Source organism: Kogia breviceps, chromosome 5 (assembly GCF_026419965.1).
Source record: "Kogia breviceps isolate mKogBre1 chromosome 5, mKogBre1 haplotype 1, whole genome shotgun sequence".
Classification (NCBI taxonomy): domain Eukaryota; kingdom Metazoa; phylum Chordata; class Mammalia; order Artiodactyla; family Physeteridae; genus Kogia; species Kogia breviceps.
Window position 1 is genome coordinate 45,634,143 of NC_081314.1, and position 16,186 is coordinate 45,650,328.

Sequence of the window (16,186 nt, forward strand, 5' to 3'; positions counted from 1 at the left end):
AAAAAAAAAACTAGATATATTAATTAAAGTGGGGGTGAGAGAGGTAATCACTTTCCCATGCATATGCCTATGCCCACTCTATAATATACCATTTCCAAAAATGGCTTCATGGAAGAATTTCTAAGGATTATTTGTGTCAATGTTAAAAAGCATTGTGGTAATAATAGTTTTAGGACATACTGAATTAAGGCTAGTCAAACAGATTGATCATTTAAGGAGATTTTCACAAATTCAGACTCTAGGGCCTAGTGCCTAAACATTCTCAAGTCAGAAGAGGAATGAGGAAAATATTTCTTGCCCATTCTAGATATATTTCTAAAATTATGGTAAATATATATAACAAAATTTACCATTTTCAAGTGTACAATTCAGTGGCGTTAAGTACATTTCCAATGTTGGGCAACCATCACCACTATACATTTCCACAACTCATTCATGCCAGACTGGAATTCTGAACTTATTAAACAATAGCTCCCCAATTTTCCCTCCCACAGTCCCTGGCAACTACTATTCATTCGCCTTTCTGACTCAGTGAACTCGCCTATTTTTGGTATCTCATGTTAGTGGGATCATACAATGTGTGACCTTTTGTGTCTGGCTTATTTCACTTAGCATAGTATTTTCAAGGTTCATCCATGTTGTAGCACATATCAGAATTTCATTCTCTTTAGAGGCTGGATAATATTCCACTGTGTGTAAATACCACATATTATTTATCCATTCATCTGCTGATGGCCGTCTTTTTTTGCCCACCATTTTGCTATTGTGAATAATGCTGCTATGAACATTGGTTTACAAGTATATGTATTATTTTATACTTTCATAAGTCAAGCTTCATTTTTTGTTGTATAAATAAACTTTTGGAGCACTTTACAATTGAGATCAAATAGAAATTAATGATGACATACATTTTAAAGAGTCCAGTGTTTTATTATCAGCATTAATATTGTTCATACTGAAGATTCAGGGATAAAATAATGGACAGAAAACTGGAATGTAAGCAATACTACATAGATGCATCATAAATATATAGGATGTTTTGCTAATTATTGGACCAAAAATATAAAAGATGAAATTACATCAATTATTTTGTGCTTAGTCTTTCTGACTATCCTTTTGGTATTAAATACACAGCAAGTGCTTATACTTAGAGATTCTGCCTTTTTTTAAGCAAGGAAAACAAGCTTATCCTTGGTTAATCAGAATCAGTTTCAAAAGGTAAAACTTCTTAAAGGTAAGCATGGCATTTAGTGCTTAAGACCAATATTCTTGCTGGGCTGGCTGCTTGAGGATCGCTCTTGTTCTTTAGTAATTTCCATCTCAATTTTGGCTTTGATTTTCTCCCAATCTATTTCGAGCTGAAGTAGAAGAAAAGAAGAAACATGCATATATAGTATAAGACATTTTTGTTTAATGCAAAGTAAGTAAGAGTAAACAAAAACAGAACACATGACTTCCAAAACATTAGAGAAAAAAGAGGGCAGGAAAGAAAAGTTAAGAAGAGATAATGCTCCCCCCAAAATGAAATACCGTTAAGAATAAGACCTAATAGAACAATTATCACAATAAAAAGCAAAGACTCTCATTGTGATGCCAAAGACCAAAATCCAGTTGTAGCTATTTATAAAAGGCACATCTAAACTGTCCCATGGAGCCTTAGGATTCTGCTTCAGTACCTCAGGTTCGAGGGGGTAGGAGCGAGTGAAGATAGACTGCTCTCCTCCAGACAAGAGGGAGAATGGACAGGGCTCCATTCTTGAAACAGTAGGCCATGTTTCAAATGGGTCAACTCTTCACCGCTTTTATACTGATGTTTCCATTAGGAGCCTACCTATGGAGAAAGATAGGGGAGCATCTGCTTTCCCAGAGCATACTCTGCAAAAGGGGCTCCTTCACAACTCTTAAAATAATATGAAGACTTGGTGGTAAGAAAATGATGAGGGCTTCCCTGGTGGCGCAGTGGTTAAGAATCCGCCTGCCAATGCAGGGGACATGGGTTCAAACCCTGGTCCGGGAAGTTCCCACATACCACGGAGCTACTAAGCCCATGCACCACAACTACCAAGCCTGTGCTCTAGAGCCCACGACACAACTACTGAGCCTGTATGCCACAACTACTGAAGCCCGTGTGCCTAGAGCCCGTGCTCTGCAACAAGAGAAGCCACTGCAATGAGAAGCCCACACACCACAACAAAGAGTGGCCCCTGCTCGCCGCAACTAGAGAAAGCCCACGCACAGCAACGAAGACCCAACGCAGCCAAAAATAAATAAATAAAATAAATAAATTTATGAAAAAAAAGAAAATGATGAAAAGATATTAGAGGAAGTAGTGGGAAAGCAAGGCTGAAAGATACATAAAAAGAATAACTGAAAAGTGATAATATTTTTATCTATTTTCAGCCAACCACCAGACCCCCCAAAATCCAGCCCTGCCCCTCCCCTAAATCAACAGACATAGTGTTAGAAATGGACTCTGCTCTGAATAAACTATTTAGGAAAAAACCTTCTACTATTTTTAAAAGTTTGGAGATCACTAATTAAGGAATGTGTGTGCTCTCAGGCAAGACCTGGGAAAAACTGGGTCCTACCTAAAACTAACTCTGATTTACTTTGAAATAAACCCAAACTCCTGAGACTGAGCCAAAAGTGAATAGGTTTTCACCTCCATGTAGGGGAGCTGAGTAGAATAAGCAGTATTAAAGCAGGCTGCGTTACTACTTGCTGCCTGAACAGATTTACCTAAAGTAACTGAGACTAATTTAACCTTAACAGGACTTCATGCCTCTTTTATTTTGTGTTGGAAGTAGGTAGAATTAAGTATTTGGTTCTTTTTTATTCCAATATCCTTTCTCTAAATTTCTGTGAAGTAATTTGTGGATATTTTTTAGATAATCATTCCATATACTTGTCTATAATACATAAAATTGATGAATTACAAGAATCCCTCTTACTCACAGAAGACAAATGTCTGTGCTCAGATGCAAGTGACAGCTTATGGAAAGGCAGAGCAAATGTTAGGTTATTTGGAAGACTCATTTTTCAATCAGGTCAGAAATTGATGTTTTGTTTTGTTTTGTTTTTTTAAGAAGATGTTGGGGGTAGGAGTTTATTTATTTAGTTATTTATTTTGGCTGTGTTGGGTCTTTGTTTCTGTGCTAGGGCTTTCTCTAGTTGTGGCAAGCGGGGACCACTCTTCATCGCGGTGCGCGGGCCTCTCACTATCGCGGCATCTCTTGTTGCAGAGCACAGGCTCCAGACGCGCAGGATCAGTAGTTGTGGCTCACGGGCCTAGTTGCTCTGCGGCATGTGGGATCCTCCCAGACCAGGGCTTGAACCCGTGTCCCCTGCATTAGCAGGCAGATTCTCAACCACTGGACCACAAGGGAAGCCCAGAACTTGATGTTTTTTAAATGGCAAAACAACTCATCTAAGAAAACATTTGCAAAGAGAAAGACAAAACTTGATGAATGCCTTGGCCTTCTTCCAGGCTTAAATTGACTTACATATGTTTTTCAAATCAATCACAATAAAACCATATATTGATGATACACTAAACAACTGTTGCTCAGCTGCACCAGAAGTGCATCAAGCAGATTGATGACATCTATATTAGTTACTTGTTATAGTACAATTTAGGATGTCAGTTGACAGCTATCCTACTGAAAATAAATGTTTCACTTTCACTCTGGCATTTGTCCAGTTTTAGAACAATGTTCTCCCAATAATTTAGTCTCTGGAATAGAGTATTTTTAATAGTGAGTTTTAGATAAGGATGTACTCATGACAGCTGTCAAGTGACTTCTACACTAAAACACATCCTTTTCTAGTCTAGGGAGTGTTAATACTATTTGGCACTTCTTATTCTAGTCCCTAGTTGGTCAATTCTTCTTATTCACATAATAATAATTTTAAAATCATAGCAAATGGCTCTCCATCCTCTACCCCATCTCTCTTACTCTCAGCCAAAAATCAGCTTCCTACTTTACAGAGAATGTAGTGGCCATCAGGCGTGAATTCACTTAATTTCCTTCCTTTCATAAAAGTAGGGTATCCATCCTTAATCTCGTTCCCTTCTGTCTCAGGGCAACCTCTTCACATAAGTCCCTGATCTCGTCTTCTTTGACTCCTCTAGGACATCGGCCTTCAATTATTACCTACATATTTCAATTTCCTTCTCTTCACGGGCTGCCCCTCATCATCTTTCCCTCTCTATTCTGTCTCCCTACAAGCTACCACCTTCATTCTTCTTTTCATTCCTGACTCTATCCTCTCCCCAGACCACTGTAATATGACTGTGTTCCCACTACACCTCAGAAGCTTTCCACTAACGCCACGGTTAGTGTTTTAATCCCTCATCCTATACACCTTCTCTATACGACTCAATTGCTCATTCAACGAAAATTTAGAAAATTTAACGCTCACTCTATGCCCAGGATTGCTCTAGGAGCAAGGATTTAGCAGTGAACAAAAAGATAAAAATCACTGTCTTCATAGAAGGATAAACAAAGACAAGTAACAGTGGTAAGAGTTTTGGAAACAGTGGAGGGACATAGCGCTGGGGTGGAGTTGGGGGGGATGGGTGTTGTATTTCAAACAGAGTGATCAGAGAAGGCCTCCCTGAGAACCTGATGATGAGTGAGTGACTCTCTGGGTGTATCTGGGGAAGAACCTGATGATGAGTGAGTGACTCTCTGGGTGTATCTGGGGAAGAGCAAACTAACAGACAGAGGGAAGAAAAAGGTCCCGATGTAGGAGCATCCCATGGACCTTGCTGACCACCGCTCTTTGAAATCTCTCTCTCAGTACAATATCGTTCTCTTCTGGTTTCTGCTCTCCTTTCTAAATGTCCTCAGTTTTTTTTTTTTCTTTTCCTTTTTCTCCTATATCCTTCCCCTCAGTAATCTCTTCACTGTTAGTATTCACTAGGGTTCCAACCACAGCTTTTTCATACTTTCCCTAGGAGATCTCCTCAACTCTCATAGCTTCAACTATTCCTAAATGATCATGACCATAAATTTATCTATCTAGCCCTGATTCTTCCTTTATCAACACCCTTTGATGTTCACATCGGTATTTCCAACTGCCCACTAGACATCTCTGCCTAGATAGGGGCCACCCCACAGGGACTTCAAACTCAAAAAATGGCCTATTTTCATGTATTCAAACTCAAAAGGTCCAAAACTCATATATGCTCATGTTCCTCTACCAGTCACCAACACTAGGAATGTTGAAGTCGTTCTCAAATGTCTTGCCTTTACCTCACCACCTCTCCTCCCACCCCCAACCACAATGTTCTATTAATTTTACTGCTACTTTTCCTTACCTGAATCCTACAGTCTCCATCTCCTGCTGAGATTATTACAGTAACCTCCTAACTGGTCTCCTAGTCACCACCCTTACCTCCAATCCATCCATCCTCCACATCAGAAGTTATCTTTCAGGTCATTTTCTTGATTACAAACCTCCAAGTCTTTGCACTGCCTCCATTATAAGGTCTATTATCACAGTGTTAAGACTCTTTAATGTCTGGTCCCATCAATATTCCAGCCACCCAGGACCCAGTACCGAGGACCCAGGGCAGTCACACTCTGTACTCCTTCACCATTCTTTCACGATCCCATGCATTTGCTATTATCATATCCTTTAACTGACTGACAAAATCCTACTCAAGATAATTCTGTGGAATAAATAAATAAATTTTTAAAATGAAAACTAACAAATACAAAGTATACAATCTCCAAAGGGGAAAAAAAGGATACTTTGGTGGAAAATTCCAAGTTTCCGTTTCCACTTAGGAACTGGGATTTTAAAAGGGAAAAATGATCATGTCACTTCCATTCAGTATCTTTACATTAATCTTAGTTACGTAAATCCAATATACCGAATTTGCCCTATGAAACCCTCAGGTCAATCTCCCTTTTGCTCGTCACTCTTTCCCACTTCAGAGCCTTCCCTCTGCCTAGAACACGGCCATCGCCACACCCTCCCCCCACACCCTCAGTCAGCTTTTCTCACTGTTGTGGCCTCTCCCATTGTGGAGCACAGGCTCTGGACGCACAGGCTCAGTGGCCATGGCTCACGGGCCCAGCCGCTCCACGGCGTGTGGGATTTTCCCGGACCGGGGCACGAACCCGCGTTCCCTGCATCGGCAGGCGGACTCTCAACCACTGCGCCACCAGGGAAGCCCCCTCAGTCGGCTTTTACTATCCATTCTTTACAGCTCAGCTCAAATAGCAATTGCTTTGCTTAGAAAAATCTGCTGATCCCCCCACCCCAGGTCAGGCCTGTCATTCATAAAGTCTTACAGCACTATGTACACTACCTTCGAGGCAATTATCACAACTGAAATGAACAATTAACTGTATAATTAACTATCACCTCCATTTGAATATAAGTTTCACGAGGGTCAGTGTTTGCCAGGTTTACTATTATATCCCAACCACCAAGGAGAGTACCTTGTCTGCAGGAGGTGCTCAGTAAATATTGAATGAATAAAAGGTAAACTAATTGCCCAGCAAATGAGCTATCACTTAACAATCTCTCATTATTTTCTCTCCTGTTTTCCCCTCTTTTTTTCTTTCTCCTAGCATAATGCTTTAAACATTTCCTGTCTCTTCTACTTCTCTTCCTGCACAGAGTATGTATTCAGTAGATTGAATGTATTCGTCAAGTGGACTTTATTTGCCAGACTCATAAATTATTTTACAAATACTTACTGAACACCCTTGAAGAGCAGGTATAATGACTCTAATGGGGTTCTTAGAAGATAGTACACCATGTATGGATCTCAGATTTCCATATTTTAAACTAGAAAGGCCCAAATAACATTTCAGGGCTCATAAATATGAATGTATGTCAAACTTCACCTCTTATAAACTTTCACGTTATGCGTTGTGAGCCCATTTGAGCTCACCCGATAGGTAGAATAAATTTCTTTTTAAGAATGATCTTTTTCTATTCAATTCTTAGTTCTGAAATAGAGTTTATATAATCACAATTTTGGCTAAGATAATTTTTAAGTCAAAGATAATTTTCATCTTAAAATACTGCTTTATGATTTCTAGTTAACTTCCAAATTACATTTGTGAAGAAGAAAAGTAGGAAACTAGAACATAGTGCCATAGAGAGTCAAAGTAACCTATATAGTTTCAGGATGAAAAGAAAACAAAATACCAAAAAAAGCCGTGTTGTTCTGATTCTCCCACTTTGAACATTTCTACTACTCTTGTGACTGAAGTATCATATGTTAGTTATAGGTGAATACATATATAATGAAAAAGAAGATATGAATGTTGTTTTTAATATCTGAAATATAATTTCCTTGAGGGTAAAAACTATATTTCTTATGTCCTCAAAAGCACCTAATGTGAACACAGTGAAAATAATATTGTTAGAAATGATGATGAAGAGGAAGCAGAGTAGTGTTAATCTGCTTAAAAATTATACAATAAAGTAAATTTAAGGTGGGTGCTCATTTTTAACATACTGTCATATTTTCAAAACTGAGACAAAAAAGATGAGGTGACTACTGAATCTCTGGGCTGCTTAGCACTCAGTGCTGGTGGCTGCTGTCATATTCTGTGAATTGAGAGTATAGCCCTCAGAGCTCCCAGGGAAGCCCTCATAGCCCAAACTCCCAAAGGATCCATTTCAGTAGTAAACAGTTCTGAATCAAACAAAAAAAATTTTGTGGAGCTTCTATAAAATACATCCCTTTCCACCAAGAAACCCACAACTTGTGTCTATCCCGGATCACGATGATAAAGTTGCACTGCACAACTAAGAATGGCCCCAAAGGCTTCATTACCCTGAAAACTGGTCTGAAGTCCAAAAATGTGGTTCATGACACTCAATATTCTAAATATGGCAAATGTTGCCTTTAGTAGGTGCCTTCTGTCTACATCTTCTTTCCTCTTCCCAAGCTTCCTCTTATATATTCTGCCCCCTACAATAAATCAGAACATTCCATTTTATTCTATCCCCAAGGAGGAGCACTCCCATAGTCTATAAGTTCCATGAAGACAGAAGCCATATCTTTTTCAACACATAGCATAGTGCCTAGCCTGGAGTTAGTACTCATAAACATTTTTTGAATAAATGAATGACTAAAACGCTAAAGGAATCAACTAGTTCACAGAGCTGGGAGCAAGGTTGGCCCTGTTTTGGGATTACAAGTTTCTTGGATCTGCATGGCTACAGGTGAGCTCTATTTCTGCCATTTGAGTATAGAAGGATCTGGGCAGGTGGCCACAATCTTTTCTGCTCTAGGTCCTGGGACAAACGCCCTTGTTCTGGCTCTCCTGTGTGCTGATATGTACTGGAATGGCTTTTTTCTAATTGGGTTTATAAAACCTTATATTCTGGTAGGAACTTGAGAGGCAAAGGGTTAGCATTGTTTTGTTCTAGGCGGTGAACTCTACCCAGGTCAGGCACCTTTTGAAGTGCAACTGAGCTCCCTAGAATCTGCAAAGTGGCAAAGTATCCATTTTCTGGTCAGTGCCCTCTGTGCTTATGTATTTCCCCTGGAGCAGAAAGGGCAGCTGGTAGAAGACAAAATTCAGGAGCTAGAAGCCTTTATCCTTGCCATTTATACTGTTTATCTAAAAATATCAGCACACAACCTTGACAAAAATTGAATATTATAAAACCAGAAATATAGCCATTGAGTTAATCAAAACATGGCTATAAGAGTCCAGAAAAATATTCAGTAATATAATTACATAGTCAAAATAAGACTAACATCAAAAGGCAAAAAGTAGTTTTTGTTAGTGATTATGGTAAAATTATTCAAATTTTGTCACATTAGGATGAATAATACATACTTATAAAGCATATACATTATTATCAAATACTGCATAATACTTACACCTTCTGCATACTGCAGGTATCGTTTATTAGTTTCCTGTTTACCAAATGTCTCCAAAAACTTTTGACGGTAGGCAAGCACTGTATCAACATGTGTTTTGTATTTAACAGCTAATTCAAGTGCCCTACAATGAGAAAGAAAACAGATTGTCCACATTGCTGTGTTAGCCTCTATGGGCAGTGGAGTTTCGGGGTGAAAGGGTGGGAGAGTCTAGGTTGATCCCTCCACTTATCCCTCAATATGAAAGGTACGTCATTCCCTACCTTGTCCATCTTGCAAATTCCTATTTATACTTCAGGGTCCAGACCAAACATGATCCCTTCTCCCTGACCAGCTCTCCTTGTAGAAATAAAGGACCATTATATCTTATCTGTGCTACAGAACATTTTATACATACTATTATTTCAGCTCTGCTTACAGTGTATTTTAACTATTATGAATCTGTTCCTTCCACTAACCTATACATTTATTGAAGGGAGATCTGGGTTTCATTTTTCTTTGGTGAGTACTACAGAGTGTAAGTATCATAAATGTTCATTGAAAAATTCATTGAAATCATAATAAAATTCAAGTGAATGAACTCCCCTAATGTAAGTGGTTCGACTATCTTGACCATTTTTTGTCAGTAATAAATTTATTCTGTTCAGTATTCAACTAAATACTGATATCCTTACTTATCCTTATTAGTAGTACAGTAAATTAAAAATATTATGAAAATAAAATTTGAGGATAATAAAAGTCTGACAAAATGCCATTTGCCATTTGATTCTTAGAAAAAGTTAATAGCCATTTAAATTTTATAATTTAATTAATATCTATTTATCTATGTAACTAAGTTATTTTAAGGTAATATTTTATTTAAATAGCAGACAAGAACTAAATGAATTGCTAAAATCACTGTTATAACACAAAAGGCATAAAATCTATATATTGATAATTTGGAGGGAGATGAAAAGATTATTCTTCAGTTCCAGGCCTATTTTTGCATGTAGGTTTTGGACAGCAACTCAGCCCATGATACTATGCATAACTCATATTAGCTGAGCCAGGAACAATCTAGTAGAATATAGCTCTCCTACACTGTTCATTGTTATCCTGCTTTAAAGTATGGGAAACAGTCATCATAATAGCCAAAGTACATTATTTCTCAAGTTCTCTTGCTTTCTAATATAACACATGATTTCTGAATAGGCCAGTGATGGTTTATCAGAGCCAACTACTACGAACTTGTTGTTTTAGACAAAACTGACTACTGACTAGAATTTTTGCAATGTGTGACTGTTTAGTAGGAAAATTTGTTTGATTCTTAGCATGCTTTGGTTTGACATAAACTAAATTGTCACTTTAAAAAGTATTTTAGATATTATGTGTGTATTAATTGACAAATGATAGACAATTGAGATAGTAAAGACAATATGATAAATTATGAATGTAAGTCATGTATAATACAAATGATAATGTCAAAGTTCAGTACAATGATTTCTTACAAAAATATATTGGCATAAACAATATTGCTAAATCCAAGGGTCAGTATTTGCTACCCATCACAAACTCCTCACAAAGTTCCCTCATTCCTCTGTGACTTGATGTCTTTCAGAGAAAAAGAAGACACACAGAAAAAATGCAGATGTATTAGGATACAGAGGAACAAAAGTAGAAAACAAGAGAAGGAAAGAAACGATCTACAGAGGCTCAAAAGATGAGAAACAGAAGTAAAGATGCCTTAATTCTTCTAGCCCTCTCTCACATCAGCCCCCTCTTCAACCCTAAGGCTCTGATTCCCGTGTTGTATGCGTGAGTGGAGACTGGTGAACAACCTCGCCGGCACCTCAGAAGTTCCAGTTCCCATTCTTTCTTTATGATTGTACATGATGGGGGAAGGCGTTCTCAACTGTGCAAAACTGGAGGTGCTCTAAGTGGGGAATACGTAAGCATCTATTCTGGGTTGGGGCTTTTCAAAAATTCCAAAGAGACACTTTGTTATGGAACATCAACACATTTAATTATGCAGAAAGGATAGACTATGATGTCTAATCCTGCATTTATATTTTTTTAAGACTTTTTTTATGTGGACCATTTTTAAAGTCTTTATTGAATTTGTTACAATACTGCTTCTGTTTTATGTTTTGGGTTTTTTTGCTGCGAGGCATGTGGGATCTTAGCTCCCCGAACAGGGATCCAACCCACACCCTCTGCATTGGAAGGCAAAGTCTTAACCACTGGACCACCAGGGAAGTTCCTAATCCTGCATTTAGATGCTAAGAATTATCTGCTATTACAGTCATTATTATTATAATAAAATATATATTAATTATCTGATTGAAAAGCAATAGCTAAAGTTAAACATTCAAATGATATGTGCTATTTTAAATGTTCTCTAAAAGCATACACTGGGTAAAAAATGTTCCTCTACCACATTTAGGAGGGAATGTACTCCAAATTCTCTAAGAGTTATGGGAACAGTATGTCTCTAGCTTTAAAATGGTTATTCAGCAAACAAACAAATGTAACATTAGATTATGGGGCTGGAAAAAATCCATGTATCCTCTCTGATTTTAAACAGAAGGAAGTTACATTAAAAGATGTTATAACTTCAAAATATAATTTTTTTACATAACTTGAATGAAGCAAAATCACTTTATATAACTGGTATAAGTAGAAAAACTATTTTTATTAATACTTACATAAAGGATCAATATGCCTACCTGGAGTTTCTAGTTTCTACCTCTCTTAACTTCAGTTTTTGAAAACAGACTACCACCAAATGTCCAAAGTGAATGTCAAATAGATAACTTGCATATCTACAACTCCTCAAGGGCTGCATCTCAATTAGGTTGCAGGCAATTTTCAAGTTCAAATATAAATGACGGAAGCACAAAGCAGCAAGACTATGCTTCTCAAATAGAATAACCCATATTAACAAAGTAAAATCTGTTCCCTTCTAAAGAATTTAAACAAATATAGAAATTCAGGGATCCTAAAAGCAATCTACTATATTTATCATCCAATACTTAAATTCTATCCTTCCAGAATTCTACAGGCCCAGTTGGGAAAATAGCAAGAGAACATAAAAAAGAAATAGGAGAACCTATAGATGAAAAGAAACCTAAGAATGTATCAACCAATCAAAATGTATGAATATTTTATGAATCCTGAATCAAACCATAAAACAAAACATTTATGAGACAATCAGAGAAATAAGCACACTGAATAGAATTATTGTTAACTTTTAAAAGTGTGATCATGATACTGTGGCTGGATTAAAAAAATCTTTAAGATACATATTGAAATATGCATAGATAAAATGATATGATGACTGGGATTTGCTTTAAAAAATTGTGGGGAGGGATAGAGGAGGAGTGGAGATTATTCACAAATTGATAACTGTTGAAGCTGAGTGATGGGTACATGGAGATTCATTATACTATTCTCTTTACTTTTGTATACATTTGAAATTTTCCATAATAAATAGTTTTTAAATTCCATCTTTTTTGGTCCCTCCTGATCTCTTTCGCTGAATCCTCCTCTTCAACCAGATCATTAAGTGTTGAATTTCAGGGGAAATCTGCCTGCTGCCCTCTTTTCTTTTTCCTTCTTTAAATTCTTGAGCCACACTCATGGCCGCAGCTACTCCAAAGGCTGATAATTCCCTCATTGGCTTTCCCCCAATGTCTAGGACCTCTCCTCAACTTCACACCTGTATATCCCACTCCTGCTGGACCTCATGAACTGGATACATAAAGGTAATTAAACTCAATAAATCCAAATTGTTAGCTTAATCACCACCCCACCCTCCCCACTCACCCCGACACAAAAATTTACCATCCAGTACAGCTTCGGTTCTACACAGATACCAAATGTGGGTTTACCCTCCTGATGAAAGACACAGACAAATTAAAGCCCTGCTAGACTTTCCTGGAATATACACAACACTCAAAAATTTTTTAAAAACTCAAAATACTATTCGATAACATAAACAAGTTCTGGAAGTCTTAGTTTATGAGTACAATTATTTACTCACTCCCAGAAGAGGGTAATGTATGTGGAGAAAAAATAAGATCATTTTAAAAGGATACCATCTACATAGATAGGCATGAAAGAAGTCTATTATTAATTAATCAATCAGTCACATAATTTTATCATCGTCCTATGTTTGAATATCTTCGCAGATGGGGATTATTTTACTCTCTAAGCAAGCCATTCTCTGGATCATGTTGTTATAAGCTGATTCCTGTATTGGATCCAAGTATTTATCCCTCTTACTTCTATTTTTTTTTATATTAGCTATATCATTTAGAATCAAAATTGTCATCACAGAACTTTGTCAGTTTTGTTCATTGCTGTATCCCCCCATGCCTAAAACCTGGTACACTAGAGACATTCAATAAATAATTAAAGAATGAATAGTAGCTACCATTTATTGAAGGCTTACTATGTATCAGGCAGTATGCTAAGAGATTTTCACATGCTATTTTACTTAATCCCGACAACGAACATGTGGTTTTTGTTATTATCACCATTTTAAACACAAGGAAACAGAGGCTTACAGAGCCTCACTAATCTGCCCAAGATCACAGGATTAGTAAGTGCAGAACCAGTAATCAAACGCAGGTCTTATTTCCAAGGCCCCATTCTTAACCACTACATTTGTCTTTGTCCCATTCAGCAGCCCTTTTGAACAAGTCATTAAAAATGACCAGACGTGGGACTTCCCTGGTGGCTCAGTGGTTAAGACTCTGAACTCCCAATGCAGGGGGTCCGGGTTTGATCCCTGGTCTGGGAACTAGATCCCACATGCATGTCACAACTAAGAGTTAGCATGCCACAACTAAGGAGCCCACATGCTGCAACTAAGGAGCCAGTGCAAACAAATTAAAAAATAAATGAATGAATACTTAAAAAAAAATGACCAGACATTTCACCAAAAGACTGCTGTTGTTGTTGTTTTAAGCAGATCTCCATGTTATATCTAAATATGCTTGGTATGGCAGACATTCGATAAATATCTGCTGAATGAATGAATATGCATTAGGAAGAAATATTCCAACTGGTTTCAGAAATATCTGCAGAATTTGGAAATGAAGACAATACATAAGTTTTTAAAGAGTTTCTTAGCAATTATAATTACTTCTGCTGATTATCTGAAGTCATTCTTATCCAGTCTTTGATATTTATGCTAAAAGTGATAGGAAACTATGGGTTTCATTTAAGTGAGTCAGGGGTCAAGAGTGACATGATGATTTCCATTGTGATAAGATCACGATGACGACAGTGTGAAGAATGGATAGGAAAAGGACAAAGTAGGTGCAGAGAGACCAATGATGATGTTTTATTAAGAAAAACTTGGATCAGAGAATTCCCTGGCGGTCCAGTGGTTAAGACTCCACACTTTCACTGCATGGTGTGTGGATTCAAGCCCTGGTCGGGGAATTATGATGCTCGCACGGTGTGGCCAAAAAAAAAGAAAAAAGAAAAAAGAAAAACTTGGATCAGCTTAGATAAGGGTGCTGGGTGCTGGTAGTACAGTGGATGAGTGCCAGAGGTATTTGAGAGGGAAAATAGTTGGTACTTGGAGTACAGGGGAAAGGGGGTAAGGAAAATGTCAAAAGTAACTCCGAAATTTCCAGCTTTGGGTAGACTGAAAAGATAAGATAGATTACTCTGGAAGAAGACCAAGTTTATGAGGGAATAAATACAAATTTGAACTCAAACATATGAGACAGCCAATGGAAATGCTGAATAGGCATGTGGATAACTGGGTTCTGGAAGCAAACATGGGCAGGACAGAGGGCTAGAAGAGAGATGCATATTTGGGAGTCTTAAGTATGTAAATAGTAATCAGGAGCCTTGAACAATGTTCCTTGACCTTTATCGACTTACCAGGTAGGCATAAAGGTCTACCAGCATTTGACCAACCCGTTGGTTTATAGTTTAGATGAAAAACACAAAGCATAAGAAAAGGAGTTGCCAGGTAGGTAGGAGGAATGGAGGAGCACCAGCATTCATTCTCTTTCCCCATTATATCTCTTTGTCCCTCTTGTTTTCCCTCTCCCTGAGATCTACTATCTTAAGGCAGAGTCATTTGCTGAAAACTGGAGGAGGGGAAGAGGCGACACAGACAGCAGGATGTAAGGATAGTAGGGAAGATGTGAAGTTAGCAGCAGAGAATAAGTATGGTCACATGACCTAAGTCTCAAAGGATCAGAGATTTTACAAGAGAAGTAAAGATGGGGGAGGCAAAAAGGACACCAACTGCACTCACACCCAGACCTAAGGAATGTGGAGTCAGAGAGAATAAACTGACTCCATCTGAGAGGACTGGTAAGGAAGGAGTGTCCTCTGGAAAGAGGTAATTTTCACTTAGGTCAAGGAGGTATCAGAAATGTTCAGAGGGCTGTATTATAGGCCATCAATAGAAGCCATCAGAGGCAAATGCTTCACAGACCTGCTCTGATACTTATATACTGTATGTATCTACATCCAGTGTATGTAGAGGAAGTGCAAGGCAAAATGATTAAGAGTATTGCATAAAGATTAAGAGCATGAATATTAAGTACCTACTATGTATATAGATAATATAAAATGATAAAATGTTTCTATCCTTCTAGAAGTGTATAATCTGAAAGGCGAAAGGTGACATAAAATTTACAAAGATAAATAACAAAAGAGGTAAACATCAATCCTATAAAACAATGTAAGTAGTAGTATCAGCAGTATATATTTTATGGCGGTAATAGCAGAAAATCCAGTTCCTCTTTGATATTGGAAGACTTAGGTTCAAATCCTAGATCAGCCACCTACTTATGAGTAACCCTCAACTTCCTCATTTGTATAATGTTGTGATGACCAAATTAGATGATATAAGGAAAGTGTTTAACACAACTCTTGGCACATGATAAGCACTCAATAAATAGAAGCCTCACTATTATTAATGACAATAAAATGAAATTCCTAAGTAGGTTGCAAGCTTTTTAATACAAGGATGATTTTTAAAATATCTGTTATACTGTATGGTGTTCAGAGTGCTATATAAATAGTAACGCCTAACATTTATCAACATAAACATTTTCTCAAAAGTATCAGTTGAAAAATGCTGTGAACACCATTCTTCCCTATTTCTCATGGAACTCATGGTTTAGTAATGGTATATACAGTTTTCTGTTAGTTCTTTAATACAGACTGTCTCTTTCCAAAATAGTTACTTTAATATTTGTGAATTATGAATAAACTGAGGATAAGAACAATGGCCTATTCAAATTTGTAGAACCTAAAACATCTTTCGTGATCCTTTGTATAGCCAAACAATGACAACAAATTTGT

At 37.4% G+C, this 16,186-nt stretch overlaps 1 protein-coding gene across 6 annotated transcripts in view; it reads right to left on the reverse strand.

Annotated features, from left to right (window-relative positions):
- Positions 1-789: 789 nt before the first annotated feature.
- The window catches only part of IFT80 (intraflagellar transport 80), a 115,269-nt gene continuing 99,872 nt past the window's right edge, over positions 790-16,186 (reverse strand). Inside the window, exons 19-21 of one of the 6 annotated variants that reach the window (XR_010840656.1) lie at positions 8,867-8,990; positions 7,808-7,945; positions 914-1,358 (exon numbers count right to left, since the gene is read on the reverse strand). Coding sequence is in view for 4 of the 6 variants with exons in the window: in XM_067033942.1 (XP_066890043.1) it covers positions 1,248-1,358; positions 8,867-8,990 (235 nt within the window). In the remaining 2 variants the exon portion in view is untranslated. Of the gene's footprint in view, positions 1,359-7,807; positions 7,946-8,866; positions 8,991-12,670; positions 12,740-16,186 lie in introns of those variants that run through there. The other 5 variants (XM_067033942.1, XM_067033939.1, XR_010840657.1 and 2 more) reach the window with 5 other exon arrangements.